Source organism: Ipomoea nil, unplaced genomic scaffold (assembly GCF_001879475.1).
Source record: "Ipomoea nil cultivar Tokyo-kokei standard unplaced genomic scaffold, Asagao_1.1 scaffold1721, whole genome shotgun sequence".
In the NCBI taxonomy this organism is placed as follows: Eukaryota; Viridiplantae; Streptophyta; class Magnoliopsida; order Solanales; family Convolvulaceae; genus Ipomoea; species Ipomoea nil.
In genome coordinates this window covers 948,865-969,274 of record NW_017618149.1, presented here as the reverse complement: position 1 = coordinate 969,274, position 20,410 = coordinate 948,865, and the positions used below count along the sequence as shown (strand labels likewise).

The 20,410-nt window shown below is 36.3% G+C and overlaps 2 protein-coding genes and 1 long non-coding RNA gene across 3 annotated transcripts; 1 reads left to right on the top strand and 2 right to left on the bottom strand.

The window, feature by feature from the left end:
- Nucleotides 1-397: 397 nt before the first annotated feature.
- Nucleotides 398-4,410, bottom strand: LOC109191899 (microtubule-associated protein RP/EB family member 1B). Its single transcript, XM_019342579.1, has 8 exons — nucleotides 4,106-4,410; nucleotides 3,311-3,379; nucleotides 3,141-3,227; nucleotides 2,878-2,984; nucleotides 2,639-2,781; nucleotides 2,247-2,323; nucleotides 1,747-1,860; nucleotides 398-816 (listed from the first exon to the last, which is right to left on the bottom strand). The coding sequence occupies exons 1-8, from the start codon at nucleotides 4,211-4,213 to the stop codon at nucleotides 679-681; spliced, it is 843 nt and encodes a 280-aa protein (XP_019198124.1). The 5' UTR covers nucleotides 4,214-4,410; the 3' UTR covers nucleotides 398-678.
- Nucleotides 831-1,285, top strand: LOC109191902. Its single transcript, XR_002056014.1, has 2 exons — nucleotides 831-972; nucleotides 1,128-1,285. It is a non-coding gene; the product is annotated as an uncharacterized LOC109191902 (long non-coding RNA).
- Nucleotides 4,411-4,682: 272 nt separating the features above from the next.
- On the bottom strand, nucleotides 4,683-5,861 carry LOC109191861. The gene is made up of 4 exons (XM_019342534.1): nucleotides 5,854-5,861; nucleotides 5,514-5,658; nucleotides 5,331-5,412; nucleotides 4,683-5,269 (listed from the first exon to the last, which is right to left on the bottom strand). The coding sequence occupies exons 1-4, from the start codon at nucleotides 5,859-5,861 to the stop codon at nucleotides 4,683-4,685; spliced, it is 822 nt and encodes a 273-aa protein (XP_019198079.1).
- Between the last annotated feature and the right edge of the window lie 14,549 nt (nucleotides 5,862-20,410).

Genomic DNA, 20,410 nt, shown 5'->3' with positions numbered 1-20,410 from the left:
TGCACATGTATGTTCACAAACAAGAGCCAAACAAACAACACAACTATATATATATATATATATATATATATATATATATATATATATGCTTAACTACTTGTTCATGAATATGTTCGTAAACACTATTAAACAAACACTAAACAAACTTTTTCATGAACATCATTAAACGAATACAAACGAGCTTGTTCACGAGCTCTTAGAAAATGGGCCTACAACTGTTCAGACTCTATACGTTTATAAACCAAGCTCTAAAATTTGTTCATTTATGTTCGTTTACCTTGACAAACATAATCGAACGCTTACCAAACACAAACACAAGTAGTTTAGTGGAAGCTCTGTTCGCTGATACTCCTATTCCTAGTTGGAAATCTTAAAAAATGGAGAACTACACATACAGTTATGAACAAATTTGGCTCGCCTTTCAGACTCTGTTACTGCAATCTTTTTACTACACAGATGCAAATTAGATTTCCAGTGCATCACAAGTCCAGTAATTGAGGCTACAATGTCAGAAAATTTGCAAAGAACGCGATGGAGCTACCAGACAGAATACATGATGTTAAGGCGTCTAGAGCTGAAAGATAAAAGAGTTTCACAAATTTTAAAGCAATGGAAGAATTACTAAACTGGCTTATTAACCCTTATCGGCAAGCACCCACAATCTCGACTTTTTCTCTTTTACTCGTCTTCGTGATCCTCCTCCAGTTCACCTTCTTCATCGGCCTCTGCAGATTGGTATAATATTTCCTTGGCTTCTTCTAGTGCAGACTCTTTCTCATCAGCAGCATACAGGATTTTCTTAATTGCCACAGCCATCTGCAACGCGAATTTAAAACTCAAATTAATGTCGACCTAACAACTTTCACATTAACGACTTCAGATTACACGCAACACTCTGCTTACCAATTAAGTATGCACCTTTGGGGGTAATCCCAGCCAAGATGGCTAAGGATACAAACTTGTAACCACAAGGTCACGAGTTTGAATGCTAGCCCTCTTGGTTTGAGCCAGTCAGTTATGAACAACCTAGGCTGGTTTACCTCCTTGTGGTCCTTTGCCAGCTAGGGCCACAAGGCAGGATATATCCTCAACCAAGATGGCTAAGGATACTAACTTGTAACCATAAGGTCATGAGTTTGAATGCCAGCCCTCTTGGTTTGAGCCGGTCAGCTATGAACAACCTAGGCTGGTTTACCTCCTTGTGGTCCTTTGCCAGCTAGGGCCACAAGGCGGGATTTATCCAGTGCACACCCTCAGGTAGTGATTGCGGGTTCCCGCATCACCCTGTGATCAACCTTTTTATAATTTGCCATTCAATCCCCTTTTTCACATTGCTAAATCATCAGCCTAGAGGAAAGTTGCAATGGTCTCAAGAAACATTTCTTATTCCAGTCTGTTTACTGTTTTTTTGCCGTTAAAAGTACTAATTTATAATGCAAATCAAAATGAACATGTTGAAATACATCATTTTGGAGTTACTTTGCTCTAGATTCATTCCACATCTCCTTTTGAATTCAGTCCTTCAAAATTAAGCTTGCCATTATTTGTAAGGAAATGAAAATAAGCAGCTCTTTATATCCTAAGCATGTTGTTTAACAGCATATATGGCTTAGTTTCATTGTTTCATAATATTTTCAATTTGTCAAATAGGGGAGCGAAAAAACCCTTGGCATAGGTTATACAAGACAAAAGAGATTGCAAAGTAACAGTAAAATTCATGCAGAAATGGATGGATTCAAAGATTACCGGGACATTTTCTATTTCAGGGCCCTGGCAGAGAATCTCAATATCACGTAGTTTTGCAAAATAAAAATCTCTTTCCTTCTCCAAAAGGTCTATAGAGAGTTTGAGTTCTGTAACCTGTATAATCATATAGAATTAGTCATTAGACAATTTAGACAAAAGCTATCAACAAATCAACATGGACAACACCTCTCAACCATTGGCAAGGAGCTCGAAACAAAATCTAACAGCATAAAATAGAAAATGGAAAGGGCAAAAGACATCTGAATAAATTTAAGCAGTGCAATTAGTTGACAGTTCAAGAAATGCAAAGCCTATTAGGTACTTGGCAAAGTAATATTGTTTATTCTGTTTTAACTAAATTATATCAAATTGGAAATGTCTTTTAAGGTCAAAGTTTTGGGTTCGAGTATTTTTGAAAGCCACATGTTGAAACATAGCTTTTGCTTGTAGGATGATAATAAAATTTGAAAAAGAAGCATTTGGCAAATGCAGCAAATTACCTCCTTTGACAATGACTGGATCTCTGATGAAGAATTAGCTCCAGTTGGTACTACGCGTGGCTTTGCTTGCTTGGATTCTACATCATAAAAAATAAAGCATAAGATTGAATCCAATCAATTAGCCAGTCTAACTAGGCCGGGGGACCGGACAGGCTCTAATACCATGTTACAATCTAAAAGATCGGGCCAAGATCACTCAACTGGGCTATAATGCACATGGGTCAAACCACACTAAAAGACTGAATCCAATCAATTAGCTAGTCTAACCCATGACCTTATAAACCCATATGTTCTCTCTTATTTTTCAACGTGGACTCTTAACACATACCAAGAGTTGGAAGATAAATGCAACAAGAATAGATAAATGAATAAATGAGAGTTCTTATTCTGACCCAAAATCTTAGTGGAGCCTATTCCATCCCCGACATTTTGCCCGTGAGAGTTGTTCGTTTGTAGTGACTTTGTAGTCTTTTGAGAAATTTTAGTAACCCGTTCCTTCCCACCTTTACCTCGGCGTTCCACAGGATTATAATTCCTGAAAATACACAAGTATTGAAACCACTAGGAAGGAAATGGTGCTAATTTTATGATAGGTGGGGGATGCTGAAGCATATCGGAAGAGGTACTATACTCATTCATAATGCCACCATTCACGGAATCACAATAACGTTTCAACCATTGCAAAAACTCCAAGTTATCCAAAGTCCGACCCTTAACAAGCCTGTTGACTTCAATATGCTGCAACCAACGTCGAGAAAACATGTAAGTTTGCGAGAGTATCCACAATTAAATAAACACAAACATACTGTCATTGACTTACTTTGAAAAAAAAACAAATTATGGCAAAGAAATTGGCATCAAAATAATTTCTACAAATAATATTCCGTGATTTACCTTGTCAATTTTAAGCTTGTTGAAAACATCCTGCAGTACTTTATAATTTTGGATCATATCATATTCTGTCTTTGCATCAAAATTCACCTATCCCGGTAAAAAAAGTCAGAAATGCAAGGCATAAAATTTTGAAAAACACAAATAAGGGAAATTGAAAGGCGATTTTCCACCTTGTGCATTGGAACAATTCCTGGGTAGGTCATGTCCATCATCTGACATTGCACCGCTCCAGATGCAGCCTAACAACATGAAATTTGAAAATCAATACAATCACGATAATATCTCTAGTAAATCATGCACATTTCTCGAACATTTGGACCCTACCATCCATGATTTTATAGCTGGGAGACATTATAAGCTATCAACAGTCAATTAATCTCAATGATGAGAAGTAATCTCAGTTTTGCACTTTGAGGAGACATATAATCACTACTCAGAACACAAATAAGTACCATTTGAAAAGGGAATACCCTCTCCCCATTTTTCAAGATTACTTTCTAAATCAAACCCCAAAAGGGCCAAAATGCTCCCTTTTTTCAATTTTTTGTTTTTGTTTTTGTTTTCCTTTTTATTTTTATTTTCTAAGAAAAGAATAAGCATCATACAAGGAAACAATTGAAAATTCTAGATTTAACCACATTCCCTGTCACAAATCTAGAAGAAAACCAGCACAAAAGGCCTTTTTTTCCTAAAGAAACATAGAATGACTTGCAAATTTCAGGAGAAATCAACAAAGAATAAATAAATAACAAAAATGTACCTTCGGGTAAGAGAGCATCAAAAGATAAGAACCTTTCAAAACAATAACAAATTAAAATTTCCACTTAAAAAGAAGAAAATAAATCAATTCCCAGAAATTTTTCCATTTAAATCACCAAAAACAAAAAAAAAAAAAAAAACCCACAAATGAAATGAAGCAAAGAATAAGCGAAGAATAAAATGAAGAAAAATGGGGGAATGGGCACCTCCTCAATGCGAGTAAGATTAATCTGAAGCCTGGAATTAATCCAGGAAAGAATCTCATTCCTCCCCACAAAGTAGGCACTGTCCATAATCCCAATATTAGAAGCCATCGCGAGCTTACACACAGATTATATCTGAACCCAAAAGGGTGTCAAGAAATGAAGGAATTGAGAAGCAGAATCACAGAAACGGAGAAGAAGAATAGGATGGATTATAATGTGCTTTCTATGCACTCTCCGTACGTTGTTGGAGGAAAATGGAATGACAGAAAGAGAAAAAGTGGAGGTGCGTATAGCATAGGCGTTCGTAATTCAAATTAAATACGGAGAATTTGTTAGCCAAAACAGATATTCCCTAAGTCCATTTTATTTGAGATTTGATTAAAATTGTTTACAATTAATTTTTTTTAGGAAAAGGATTAAACAGGTCTTTTAATTTTACACGAAAGAAAAATTAAATTTCTAATTTTTTTTTTTGAAAGAGAAAGTTTAATTCATTAAATCGGAATCAAGAATGTTAACAAAGAAGGCAGGTGGTTCATCTAACCACTCACCGCAACTTGACACAGAAAAGGTCTCCCTAGCAACAGTGTGGGCAGCACAATTCGCATCGTTTAACATGACAGAACTCCACATCTTCAATCTCAGATGCCAAGTTCTTTACATCATCCACTAAGTATCCAAAAACTGAAATAAAAGAAACCGAAATAATAGCATTAAAAACAATATGACAATCTGTTTCCACGTCCACAGCACCCAAATCAGTGCCCTTTAGCCAACTCAACGCCTCCCGAATAGAAAGCACATTCGTTTCCCTAACCGTACACAACCCGGGCACTCTCATGTTCTTTGCAGCTAGGAAATTACCACCATCATCACGCAAGACCCAGCCGAATCCCATAGCATTATCCTCCACTCTTAACGCAACATCAGTATTAAGCTTAAGCCTCCCATGCACTGGTCTTGTCCAAGTAGCCACGGCATGTGTGTCTATGTGGCCAGTACCAACTAGCAGCTTTTCGTTTGCATCTCTCCAACACTCCAGAAACGCCAACGCCCTATGCAACATGGTAGATAAATCATAACCAATGCGCTTCCACACACTCTCATTCCTACTGCACCACACACTCCAACAAGCCATAACAAACTTAGATTTTGCAATTAAATCTAATGTGCCCAAAGCCTAAAAGAACCAGTCACCCAGATGATTACCATCGTAGTTACTTACATGCGGCATCTCCAACATGTTCCAAAGCCGAACTGCCTCCCCACACTGGACAAAAAGATGCATGGCCGACTCCTGCACCTACCTGCACATATGGCAATCCAACAAGCATGCAACATTCTTAATCATCAATATATCACGTGTAGGAAGATAGAGGGACGCTAGCTGCCAACAAAAATTCTTCACCTTAGGAGGGACATGCAGGCTCCAAATACTTGCCCATGGACGGTCACTCGCGGCCACCTTAGTAAGCTGCTTATAGCATGACTTAACCGAATACACACCCTTCTGCTCCCATTGCCAAAACCACTGATCACAAGGCTTCTGAATACTGACAGGAATATTCAAAATTAAGTTAGCATCGCGGGCATTAAAAAATATCCTTTACACAATCCACATCCCATCCTGTACCATGCAAATCCATCAAGGAGGCCACCGGTGCTTCATAAACTGTCTAGTGCAACTCCGTTTCCACAAATGAATTATTATCCACTGGTAGCCAAAGATCCCTGCCAATAATAGTCACATTGCCATCGCCTATGACCCTTCTATAGCCCTCCTTCAAGCAGCCTTTAACTTCCAGCATACCCCGCCAAATGTAGGATGGGTTGCTCCCTTCCCTGGCATCAAAAAAATCACAATCAGAGTAATAGCGTGCCTTAAACACACGAGCCACTAGACTTGTGGGATTGGAAATTAAACTCCATGCCTGCTTCCTAAGTAGAGCTTTGTTCATCTAATGAAGACGACGAAAACTCATTCCACCACATGCTTTAAGCCTTGACAGACCCTCCCATGATCGCCACCTTATTCCACGGCCATTCCCCACACTACCAGTCCACCAGTATTGATTCATAATTACCTCTATTTCCCGACAAAGGCCCAAGGGAAGCAGAAAGACCATCATAGCATATGCCGGCATTGCCTGCAAAACATTTTTCAATAGAACCTCCCTCCCAGCTCTTGACAAGAACTTGGCATTCCAAGAACGAACCCTGGTGAGTATACGATCCTTCAGAAACCCCAAAATAGCCTTCTTTCTCCTCCCCACTCGTTTCACCCTCCTCAACTCCCAGAATATCAACCACCTCATTCCTTCTATTCTGCGGCACATTTACACTAAAACATGCAGCAGATTTATCATAATTAATACGCTGGCCAGAAGCCCTGGCATAAGTGTCTAGCACATACCTCATTTGGACGCTTTCCTCATCATTTGCCCGAAGAAACAGGAAGGAGTCATCTGCAAAGAGAAGATGAGAGACAGAAGGTGCACCCCTAGCCACCGAAACCCCATGCAATCGGCCCGCAGACATGCTTTTTTCAATCATAGCGCTCAACCCCTCGACCACAAAGAGGAACAAATACGGAGAAAACGGGTCCCCCTGACGAAGACCCCTTCCTGGAATAATTGGTCCCAAATGCCGCTGATCATGTAAGATATGGTACTGAACTGAGGTTACCGTTTCAAGCAGAATATCAACCCAACGAATACCAAACCCCATCTTGAGCAACACTGCCCGAAGAAACTCCCATTCCACCCGATCATAGGCTTTGGACATGTCAAGCTTCTACGCAACCACCCCCTCACGCCCCTGGGTCTTACGTTTCAAAAAGTGGTGGACCTCGTAGGCTAGCATGATATTGTCAGTTATTAAGCGCCCCGGGACAAAGGCACTTTGAGCACTCGAAATCAACTTCTGCAGCAAGGGTTTTAACCGGTTTGCACATACCTTAGCCGCTATCTTATAAATGACGTTACACAAAGCTATCGGCGCGAAGATCCTTCATGGTCTCCGGCCTGGTCTTTTTTGGAATCAAAACAACGAGAGTATCATTAGCCCTTTGCGGGAGCTTGGCCGAATCCAGGAAACCCCTGCAGAAAGCCGTAACCTCCCCCCCCCCCCCTCCCCACAATGTCCCAGAAGTATTGGAAAAACCCCGGCCCGAAACCATCTGGACCCGGGGACTTGTCAGGATGCATCTGAAACACCGCAGCACGAACCTCCTCCATACTTAGCGGGCGCAGCAGCATAGCATTATCATGCTCAGTTACCTTCTCTGTTATTGCATCAATTACCTCCTGCATCTCTCCATAATTTGGGGTAAACAGACCAGTATCATAATTCAGCATAACATTGTCCAACCCCTCCTTATCCTCCACCCATTTCCCATTTTCATCTTGGAGCCGTCTAATAGTATTCCGTCGGCGTCTAGCTTTCACAGAATTGTGAAAAAACTTGCTATTGACATCTCCACCTTGGTACCAAAACTCCTTAGCCCGCTGTTTCCAGAAATAATGTTGTTGCTCCAACAGAAAGAGCAACTCCCTCTCCACCGCATCATACTCTCGCACCCCAGGCTCATCACGACGCCCTCTTAACCAAACCAAGCGTCGCTTATTATGCTCTATCTTCCGCTGAAAATCTCTGTTATAATTCCGCCCCCACCTCTTTATGTCATGAGTACACGCCTCCACCATTGCTAACATATCCAGGCCCACCCTTCTGTCCCAACTCTGGGTTACAATTTCCCTACACGTTTCTTCTCGCAGCCACATATTATCAAAACAAAATCTGGCCCGCTTCCGTACTCGGGGGAGAGTAACTGGAGTAAGAATCAGGGGTAGATGATCACTGTATGGAACGATCAGAGAATGTGCCTGAGCACCCTGAAACAGATTCAACCAACCCTCACATGCCAATATACGGTCCAACTTCTCCTCAATCATTATACCCGTACCCTGCGACTTCACCCAAGTGAACTGGGGTCCCTCAAAAGGGACATCCTGCAAATCACAATCAGCAATAGCCTCTCTAAAGCCATTTATCAACCAAGGCGGATGTGGGGCCCGACCAACCTTCTCAGACTGATCTAGGAGATCATTTAAATCCCCCATCACCAACCACGGTAGAGAAGACCGAGATGACAAGGAACGCAACAGCTGCCATGCCTCCCGCCTACGGTGACTCTCCGGGAACCCATAAAAACCAGTAAAACGCCAGGAGGGACTACCAACATCCAACCGTAACTCACTATCAATATGATTCGCAGAATAACCCGTAACTCTCAAATCCACGTTTTTCATCCATAACAACGCTAAACCCCCCCTCCGACCATCCGCCTCCAATGTAAAGACACAATCAAACCCCAGTTGTACTCGAATATCCTCCAAACGCTGCTTATCAGCAAAAGTCTCGATCAAATAAACCACACTTGGCCTCTTAGTGCGAACAAGGTCCGCTAAAACACGAACTGTCGTCAGGTTGCCAAGCCCCCGGCAATTCCAGGAAATCAGACTCATAATTCTCGGCGGGCTTGCTCTGCAAGTCCCGCCCCTAATCCGTTTTTTGACACGGCAACTTCGCAATCCATTTCCCCTCCACCCTCATTCACCTCGGCTTCATCCTCCTCCACCCTCCGTCTCTTCTGCTCCCCTACTACAACCCCCGGCACAGCACATGCAACCCCAGTTACACAGTTCGGCCGCCCACTGCCCAGTCCCGAATCACCCCCACTGTCCATCACCTTCCCGTCAAAGCTACTGGAAACCGCATCAACCACCATAGCAGGAGATCTCCACAACTTACGCTCAGCAGCAGTCTCTGGGGGAATCCAACTTCTGTTTGTCGTTGGCGGTCCTCGGCGAGAAGAGGCTCTTAACCAGGCCCCGTATGGCTTCTCGGCCTTTGGATCAGTGCGTTGTAATGCAAGCCTACAATGCCTATCCCCATGCCCAACCAACCCACATAAGAAACAAAAGGTCGGCAACCGTTCATACCGAAAATCAATGATAGACCAATTCCCGGCATCCCGCCTGAGCTTCATCTGCTTCTTGAGAGGCTTGGTGATGTCCAGCGACACCCAAAAATGATAATACGTCCTCATGAAACCATCAAAATTTCTCTCATCAGACTGTACCACAACCCCCAGGAACGAGCCGACAGCCTTGACCACCGACTCCGAACGAAATCCGACCGGCAGTGCATGTATCTGAACCCAGAATTCCGCATGATCCAATTGAGCAGTTTCCGGATCCTCCCCTGGTCCGAGCCTCTTTAACACTAACAAGCTTTGCTCATACGCCCAAGGGCCCTCGCTTAGAATACGCTGGAGATCGGCTTCATGATAGAACCGAAAAAGAAACCTCCGAGGTTGAAGTTCCCGCATGTTTACACCCATGGTCGCCTGCCACACACCTGCCATGGTGTCTTGAAAGTAGGCAAACCGGACAGCCCGGTTCGTGAGCAACCTGCCAACCGCATAGTACCCCTCTTCCTCCGCTTCATGTTCACCAGGTTCAAAGGGTACTTGTACAACAAACTCTTCATCGTCCACATCCGCCAAAGTCAAACTAGCACACTGGTCAATAACCTCCTGAGCAGCCATACACAAAGAATGAATACAGTCGCAGGGAGAACGGACATCGTCGACGCCGAGCCACGGCGGAAAGATGTAGAAACCCTAAAAAACTCGCGAAAACGACGAGAGAATCCTATAAAATTTAGAAATTGTATCAAAAAAATAAATTTCTAAATTTTAAAAAGGTGTAAATAAATATTTAAATTTGTCAATCCCCTCACTTTAAGAGGTTGCTCCCACATTGTGGCTAGTGAGACTTGATCCCTGGTCATTCTTCCAAAGTTTCACCTCTGTGACCAGTTAAGCTGCCCATGCGGGTAAGTTTTATTTACCAGTAACCAATAAGATTGGTTAATGGTAAAATTATTGATGTTCATTACTGTTGACCAATGTTAACCGTTGTTGACCGCCACTAAATTGTTCCAATTAAAAGAAAAATGATCAGCAATCGTCTTTTCCAGTTGACCGAAGAATACGATCGTGGCCTTCTCCACTGGAGAATGGTCGCCTTATTCTTTAATGGCAATGTCGACCGGTCGCCATAATTGTTGACAGAATCCTAATGATCGGTTATTTTAAGTGAATAACCAGTTATTGGGTTTAGATGTACCAAAATGACAAATTTGAGTGTTTAATTGTACATTTTTAATGTTCAAAAGCTTAATTGCTGGTACAATTTAAGGGCCTATTTGATTATTTTTCTATTTTTTTATAATATTAAGTTTAGGGTTGGTAAATAAAATTATATCTTTTCAAAAAAAATAAAATTATATATTTAAAAATTATATTAAAATTATTATTAAACACAAAAATAAATTTAAAAATTATTTTTAAAAAATTAAAGAAAGTAACTTTAAAAAAATTAATTTGACTAATTAATACTCCGTAATAAACATGATAGGTAAATTTTGGCATATGAAATATTTTAGTTTCTTTTATTTTAATTAAGGAAAATGAAATGAATTAGAAAATCATTAAAAATTTTAAATTTCTTACAATGTTATTGTTTTTCATTTTCTTCATTCATTTTGTGTCTTGCTTTTATATATATATATATATATATATATATATATATATATATATATATATATATATATAACTCAAATTGTTTGTATTTTTTTTATAACATTTAATCAATGTTGCGAAAAACGTTAGGCGGCCCCTAGGCGCCTAGCGCCTAGGTGCCGATTTTTATTTTATTTATTTATTTTATTTATTTTATTTTTTTAATTAAAAATTAAAAAATTTCAAAATTTAGTAATAAAACATAAGGTTTCCATAGTTATTTTTTAGAAGCTATATATGAAAGTGGTTGTAAAATTGTTCAAAAGATTGTTTAAAACATCTAAATACATAAAAAATTAAAATTAAGAGCAAAAGAAGTATTTTTTTGAAAAATTAGCGGACCAAACCGCCTTCGGACAGTTATACCTTCCAAAACTTTTCCCACATTTTCAACAAAAAAAAAAACAAAAAACAAAAACAAAAACAAAAAAAAAAACAAAAAACAAAAAAACAAAAAAAAACAAAAAAACAAAAAATCGCCGAACCAGCCGGCCGCGGAGAAGGCCGCTGAGGCCATTCCTCACGGCGGCCTCCCACCGCCTAGCGCCTAGGCGCGATTTTTGCAACACTGCATTTAATTTAACAGTATGTAAAAATTATATATTTAAAAAATTCTCTTTAAGTACACAAAGTAAAATTTATAATTATAATAAACTATTAAACAAAATAAGAAGGAACGAAAATTAATTTTAACAAATAAATACTCCGCACTAAATAAGGAACACGAAGTAGATGGTTTAAGAAACAAAAAGAAGGAAAAAACAAAAACAAAAAACAAAATACAGAAACACAAATTTTTTTTTTTTTTTTTTTTTGAATGCTACTAACACTATTACAATATTGTAGGTTATTGAAGTACAAAGCCTCCACTGAAGCTTGAACCGACACCTTCTCATATAGAAGTGCAATTTTGGTGCCATTAGACCACAATGTCTTGACAATGCAAGTCATTTTATTTCCGCCTTGTTTTTGTAAGGTTATTTTATATATTTACTTTATTGATTAACCTTACATTTTCATGAAGTATATTTTTTTTAGGGAAATGTTAAGTGTCCATGCTTAGACTTTGGATTTAGACTATGTGAATATATGTTGCTTGGTAGTGTGTTTGGAAAATTAGGATATGGTGAGAATTGAGGTTTTTTAAAACGAACTGAAATCAAACTGAACTATAATATTAAATTGAATGATATTATTTTTTAAAAATCAAACAAACCAAAATTAAAAAGACAAAAAATCAAACTGAATACCGAAACGCTCACTCCTACCTCTATATCTATCGCACACAAAATATTCGCTCTTTGATGTGGCAAGTTTTGTATTGTTTGTTTGTTTAATTTGTTAGTTTTTTTTCTTTTTTATTTTAATCTCAATCTATGAAAACTTGTCACATCAAATGTGACTATTTTATGAGTAAAAGACGTAGGGGTATCTAGCATTTTTTTTTTCCCGAGTGATATCAAATAATGTGTAGAAAATGAAAATGAAAATATAATTCAGGAATGAGTGAAAAATATGAATTTTGAAGGCACTATCCATTTATGAGCCTATATATCATGGGTAGAGTCATTATATTAGTGGAGATTTGATATAGACATATGGTGGGTCCAGGTTAACATTAGTGATAATATATACTTAGGGGTGTATGATATTCCTTGGAGCCTAGTGTTTGTCATGGGCAGGCCGGGGTGTTGGTTTTAAGGTTGTTAACAAATCCAACATGAACGAAAGAAGATTGTCCGTGTTTGTTTGTTAAGATTTTTAGAATGTTTGTATTTATGTTCGTTTGTTAAGATTTTTAGAATGTTCGTATTTATGTTCGTTTGTTAAGATTTTTAAAAATAATGTTCGTGTTCGTTTGTTAAGTGTTCATTTGTATTTGTTAACGTACATTCGCGAACACGTTGACAAACGTATTCGTTAACGTTAACGTTAATGAATATTAATGTTCAAGAACATGTTCGTTCACGTTTATGAATGGTTAATAACCAAACACGTGTTCATATTCATGATAACAATTTGTTCGTGAACAAGAAATAATATATGTTCACAAACAATAAGTAAACAAACAACACAACAACTATATATATATATATATATATATATATATATATATATATATATATATATATATATATATATATATATATGCTTAACTACTTGTTCATGAACATGTCCGTAAATATTATTAAACGAACATAAATAAGCTTGTTCATGAGCTTTTAGCAAACGAGCCTACAACTATTCAGACTTTGTTCGTTTATGAACCGAATTCTAAAATTTGTTCATTTATGTTCGCTTACCTTACTTACCGAACACGAACACGAGTAATTTACCGAAAGCTCTGTTCGCTAACACTCCTAGTTGATTTATTTGCTACCCATACATACAAAGGTGGTGAATAAATCGAATTACCCCACACACACACACACAAATGGAATTTATTTTTTAGGAAAAAAAATTAATTCCAACCAGAATTTGGTATGAAACCAAAAATAATATATAACGAATAGGATTTTATAATATTTAGAATTTAGAATAAATCCAACCAGAAACGAGAAGAATCAGAAGAAATTCGAGTCGTGTGTAACACACATTCCTTAAAATCGATTCGCTACCTCCCAAGGGTCCTAGAAGCGTTGTAGTGCCAGTCTCCCAAGATAAAATGGATTATGACTATAGTGTTTGAGCACTGAAACATATAGTCCGGTGAGCACTTCGTTCTTTTTACGGAAGTGTGGGCAGAATAATCTCGTAAGAAAAGAGTTGAGAGAGGTAGAGAGAAGACAAAGTTATGAGAGTTCAAAATCAGAAAAACAAGCTGCCTAACACCAAGCTTTTATATGAGATGGAGAAATAAATAGCATTAAACCATGACATTAACATCTTGAAATAATTTCATATATGTAACACCATAAACTTTAAAATTAAACTATGTAACACCCATAACTTGCAACCATGACATTAACATCTGAAACACCATAAACTTTAAAATTAAACTATGTAACACCCATAACACCCATAACCTACAACCATGACATTAACATCTGAAATAATTTCAAATATGTAACATCCATAACCTGTAACTTTAATGAAATTTAATTTATACTCATTCACGCGAGAGAGAACCTTTATCCTATACGATTCAACCTCATTCTAAAAGGCTCTTGTATATATATAGTGGTGCAGACTCACTTCCCAAACCAATGTGGACAAATGCTTATTCAATGTGGAGTTACGTTGCAAAAAATCTTATGGCGCAACTTTAATTTGGCATTTACTTAAGTTGCATTTTGTATTAAAATTGAGAATTCTAGAGTTATATAGGAGCCCAAACTTAATTATAGTAGTTCAATGGTGACTACTTAAATGATCAAACTATACAAACATATTGGGGGATCTCATTTCTATTTGTTGGAAGTGATAAGCCAAGAGCTCTCATACATCGATCATTATCCAAGCTGCTCTATCAAACACATCTACATGCATGTAAATGCATTTGTAAATTCTTCCAAAAGGTTGAACCCCAACCCTGGCCTGACAGAGCATTTGGGAGGATGTAAATCATGGTGACTCAACTGAACATGAACCATAGAGGCTAGATCGGTGCTCACTGCGGACAAGGAGCCCCCCTCACTTTGAGAGATTGCTCCCACACTGCCGCTGGTAAGACTCGATCCCTGGTCATTCTTGCATTTGTAAATTGAATATATAGCTTTCAACCATAATTATGTTATCTATCCCTTAAGTTTGCATATTGTTTAACTCACCTTAATAGGATTCACCTTTTAGACGAATCAAGTGAGAATCAATTACTCAGGAGAGAATTGAGAACCAATCACAGCCTTTTGTGTCTAAATTTAACGGATCAGTAACAATTGTTTTTTTTTTTTTTTTATAATGCGGTGATGTTTTCGTAAATAATTGAAATTTGAAGTGCAAGTAAATAATTGTGTTAAAAGTGCGGTTAACAATTTCATATAGTACACCTAAGTGCAAGTAAAATGTATTAAAAGTGCAACAAATAATATACACTGAGTATCAATATTAACTATTAAGTACACCTAACGTTATCATTAGTTGCACCAAACGTTATCATTAAGTGTACCAATGGGAAAGACCTTATCATTAGGTGCACCAACGTTAAAAAAGGTAAATTACTTGCACTACTAAGTGAAAATCGTTGCACTTTTAAGTAATTTTACTTGCATTTTTTTACTTGTACACTACCAGATACTTGTAATTTTAACACATGTTACTTACACCAAAAGTTTGAGTTATTTACGAAAATATCATTGCGTCTTTTTTGTTTGTTTTTTTTTTTTTTTTTTTTACAATTACATATGATCCATTAAATCTAAATACGTGGACGGCTGCAATTGGTTCTCAGTTCTTTCCTAGACATCATTTCTCACCTGAGCGCGCCCATATATATATATATATATATATATATATATATATATATATATATATATTTAATTTTATAAATTAAAATTTAAAATAAAAGCTTATGATTATATATAACTCTCTAATAGAGGCCAGGTAATAATAGTTAAAGACTAGAATAATTATCAGATAAGAAATGAATAACTATCTAGCACTTGCTAAATATCTTGTAGCTCAATGACACTTTTGTGACTTTGGAAAGTCACAAGTTCAAATCCTAGTAGGGGCATCAACTTTTTATGATTTAATAGGTTGAGAAAGTATGTATGAACAGATACTACATTGTAATAGAGCCAATAATACTCAAAAACTCTTTTATTTGTATTATTGCCAATTCTTTATCTTTTTAAATAATTATACGAAACTTAATATAATTTTTAAAATATATATAGCAAGAGCAATCTATTCTTTGTATCTATCCTGCTACTTGGGTATGTAGTAACCTGAAGACTTGCCAGTTGTTCTCATAGTTTTTTTTTTTTTTTTTTTTTTCTCAATATGTTAATTATTACTAAAATAGTTTTCATTAAATTATTATCATTTCCTTTAAAACAAAGACTTGGTAAAGCCACTATGTATTATTCTATTTGTAATTGAATACGAAATGAATATTTTATAATCTAGCTAGGCTCGCTACGCCAATGGTTCAATATTTTAGATGTCGAAATGTAACTGTTGTTGTTCCAAAAAGGTTGAATCCCAACCTCAAAGGTCCCCCATGCTTCGGCCCGATAGAATATTTAAGAGGATGTAAATTATGGTAACTCAATTGAAGGGTCGTCTTCCATGCTTCGATCTGACCGAGTATTTGACAGGATGTAAATCATGATAATTCAACTGAACATAGTCTTTTGCTTATTGTGCACAAGAGGCCCTCTCACTTTGAGAGGTTGCTTCACACTTTCGCAGGTGAGAGTCGATCAGGAATCAAAATGTAGCATTATATTGGGGTTGGTTTGCGAGGACCTAAATGGTCTTAATGGTTTGGGGGCTATCATACTTTTTAGTTAAATATTAATATCTCAAACTTTCTGTCTAATAATAAAAATAAAAATAAAAAAAAAAATAATAATAATAATAATAATAATAATAATAATTAGAAAGATTTATATCAATCTATTATGATTTAGTGACACAAAGTAGTTCTTGCAAATGAAAAGTTATGATTTTGATCTCAGGTGGAGCAAAATTGATTGAGAAAATAGTTATGAACTCAAAAAAAAAAATAGAAAGAATTATAAAATTATTCCAACAAATAAATATTCTCTCGTTCTTTTATAAAGATTTTGGTAACACGAAAAGGACTACCCACTAGAATGTAAAGCCGTAAACGGAATAATTTTTTAAAATAATTCTTTTCCAATTAAAAATGAATATTTCTCTTCTTTTTTTTTTTAAAAGCATTTTTCTTCACCAAAAAAAATATATATTTTTTAATTTGGTCATGCAAGCCGGCTTACATTAAAATATAGAGCAATTAATCATAAGTATTATATACCAAGACTATGTGGTCTAATGGTACCTGGGTTGGACTTCCATTTGGAAAGTTACGAGTTTGAGCCTCAGTGGAGGCGTTATTAGTTCTTTGTGTTTCAGTAGGTTGAACAGATACTACAATGTAATAGGGCCAGCAACATTCAAACAAAAAGAAAAAAAATCACAAGTATTACATTAAAATAGCAGTATTTTTGCTTTGCGAACTCCAATTTTCATAAAAAAAAGAATTATAAAATTATAATCAACGGATAATTTCATTTGAACCCTTAACACATTTTATTCCGTTTTCAAAACTCAAATTCAAAATCGTTCTTAAAGAAATTGAACTCTTTAATTTCTTCTTGATCTATAAGTTGTTGGCAGGTAGAGATAATGAGATACTATTATAATAATAGAGTAATGGTTAGAAATGATTGTCATGATCTTTTTTTATTTTTATTTTACTAAGATCTAACTAATAATGGAAAGATTAAAATAATTTTTTTTCTTTTGGGTTTTTAATATTCTAGTTAAATACACAAAGGGCAAACTTTCTCATCTAAATTGATAGGCATAAAAGGGTTGAATTGTTATCTTCTGCAACTAAGCAATTCTGCATTCTACTTAATGTGGCAAATTAAAGACCCGTGAAATCCGAACCATTATCACTTTAAAATTTGGTACGGCCATTTTGACTTATCACATTTTCATTTCCAATGTCTTTTGACAAAATTTTAATTTGTGTTTGATACGTAAGATAATATTAATTTTAGTTTGTCACTTTGAACCTGAAGTGTAGGGTGTATTACGTGGGCAGAGAATAGCGGCTAATGTGACTCATATTTTTAGGGAGCAAAACAAAGAAGTAGATACTATAGCTTGCCTTGCTCGCAATGGCACGAAGGGCTTCGAGATCCCAGTGGCATCCTCTGGCACCTTTACTGAATATTTTGTTTGACGATAACATTGACATCCCCCCGTATGAGGGCGGTGTCCTAAATCTTGTAGTCTTGGAGTGCTCCCCTTCATTTTCCGCACCTTCCAGTACGGCTACCTTGTTACGACTTCACTCCAGTCACTAACTCTGCCTTCGGCATTCCCTCCTTGCGGTTAAGGTAATAACTTTGGGTATGACCAGCTCCCATAGTGTGACGGGCAGTGTGTACAAGGCCCAGGAACAAATTCACCGCCGTATGACTGACCGGCGATTACTAGCGATTCCGGCTTCATGCAGGTGAGTTGCAGCCTGCAATCTGAACTGAGGACGGGTTTTTGGGGTTAGCTCACCCTTGCGGGAATGTTATTATTATTATTATTATTTTAAAGAAGATTAATTTTCATAAAATTGCGTACATGAAATGACATTAATCTTGATGTAAATTGTTGTCCAATCTCTTTTGACTTATTGTACACATGACGATGTTCTAAATTGGATTTGATACATTGAAATATTAATCTTGATGTAAATTGTCCAATCTCTTTTGACTTATTGTCGCATGAATCATTTCTTTGGATAGAAGATTATGTAATCATTTCCATGAACGGTGCCCTACCGGTAACTTACCATAACAATTTACATCAATTTATATCGGATAAACACTTATAATTTCTCTTGCCAAAATTTTAAAAGTAATGCTACATCTTTTAATTTTCCTAATTTTATATTTTAAAATTACTTGCACTCCTAAAATACTTTGGAGGTGTTTGATAAATAGCTGTTAGTTGATTGAGTTAGTGGATTTGACTAGTTGATAGCATTAGCTGATTGTAGACAGATTATTGGTAAAATGGCCGTTAACAAATAGCTGATTACATGCAAAATGATTTTATCAAAAAATTGATCGAAAAAACTACTTTGAGCAGCTTTTTGAATATTAGCATTTTAGAGCAATAAGCTGTTATAAAAAACCAATTAATCAAACACTTATATTGGTTGTTTAACCAAGTCAAACAACTAATAGTGATAAAATAAATAAAAATTAATTGATAAGCTAATTATGTTACCAAACACGTCAGAGCCTTTATCACTTTTAAAAATAAGTTCTATTATCATATCATCATATTTGTAATTCCTTCACTTATACAAGTTATATTGATTCTGCATTCATGCAATTTCAAGTCACCCTCAAAGTATAATATAATAATACTAATACTAAGTATAATATTAAAATAACATTTAACCCTTTATTACAAAAATTAGGCCTCACAAGACTGAGTGTGTCAGATTTGCAAGGATTACAAATTTGACAATCCTTGCGATGCACCTAAATTTTTGAAGAAGGAACAACAGGGAAGGAGGAGGAGGATTCTTCACCAAAAAAAAAAATAATAATAAAAAAAAATGGAAGAGGATGTAAAATTAGACATGTTAACTTGTAATTCACACAAATTGTTGGTGTCCAGCTAGCACAATCGTTATATCGTGCACCAGGGGCGCACAATGCATTATGTGCTATGACCTAAAACAACATCGTTTTGTATAGTAAAATACACATAAACTCCTAACATAATACACATAATCTACCAAGGACCTTATGGTCCAACGATATCCGATTGCTCCCCTAAGTGAGAGGTGATAGATTTGAGCTTCAGTGCAGGCGATTAGTAGTTTGGGTATCCCCTGCATATAAACACACCAAAAAAAAAAAATAAAAAAATTGTAACGCGATTGGACGGACGGAACGGTGCATTGTGTGCCCTAGTGCACGATATAATTTGTCCGGATAGCACAATATTTACCTTGTTATATGGTATTAATGGATTATTGGCTTTTTTTTTTAATTTATTTAATTATTAGATAGACTGAATTTTAAATCATGGTACAGTTTGCCTTTAATGGGTAGTCAAATAAATTTTAAAAATTCGATTGTTATTTAAGAAGGTGAATTTAAAATGAGAAAAATTGTAATTTTGGTTCTTTAGTTATATCAGTACGTGATACAGACTTAATCTCTGAGTTATATGTGTGACTATTGTTAATCTTTAAGCTAGTTATGCACGGAAGTGACGATATTAGTTCTTCAAGGACTATTTTTGCTACCAATATACTCCGTATCATTTAATAAAGTTGTTGATTTGGACCTTTAGGAACTAAAATTGCTACTTTTAGCATAACTTATGAGATAAAGATGGTCACGCACTCACGCATATAACTTAGGAACTGTGTTTGTACCACGAGAAGAATTGGATGACAAAATTGTAATTTTTCCATTTAAAATGAAAAAAGGAGTAAATTTTAATTTTATAGTTGATACACTAATTAAAGGTGTTTATGTGAAATAGAAACCCTTTGCATTGAGGGTCATTACACCGTGATTTGATAGAATTTGTAGCTGTGATAAATCATGATGACTCAACGATCATTAAGTAAAGGACTAGTGTCTAATACTCACGAGGAGCACATCACACAAATAGAATAACTCAAGTAGGAGTTTATGGTGTAGTTGACTTATAGCCTACCCATTTTCAATTCCTTTTGACAAATTCTTAAATTGTGTTAGGTAATCTATTTGTTTACATGAAATGGAATTAATCTTTGTAATTTGAAAAAAAAAAAAAAAAAAAAAAAAAAAAAAAAAAAGAGGAACAATACTCTTTATATATTTTTGATGGAGTAATTACAGAGCGGGGTCGGAACAAACTGATGAGGAGCAGGTTGGACCCGGCACTGAACAAGCTACCCGTGGCATACGACGAATCACCCCAGGGTCGGCCCATCGTGAAGCTGGCCTCAA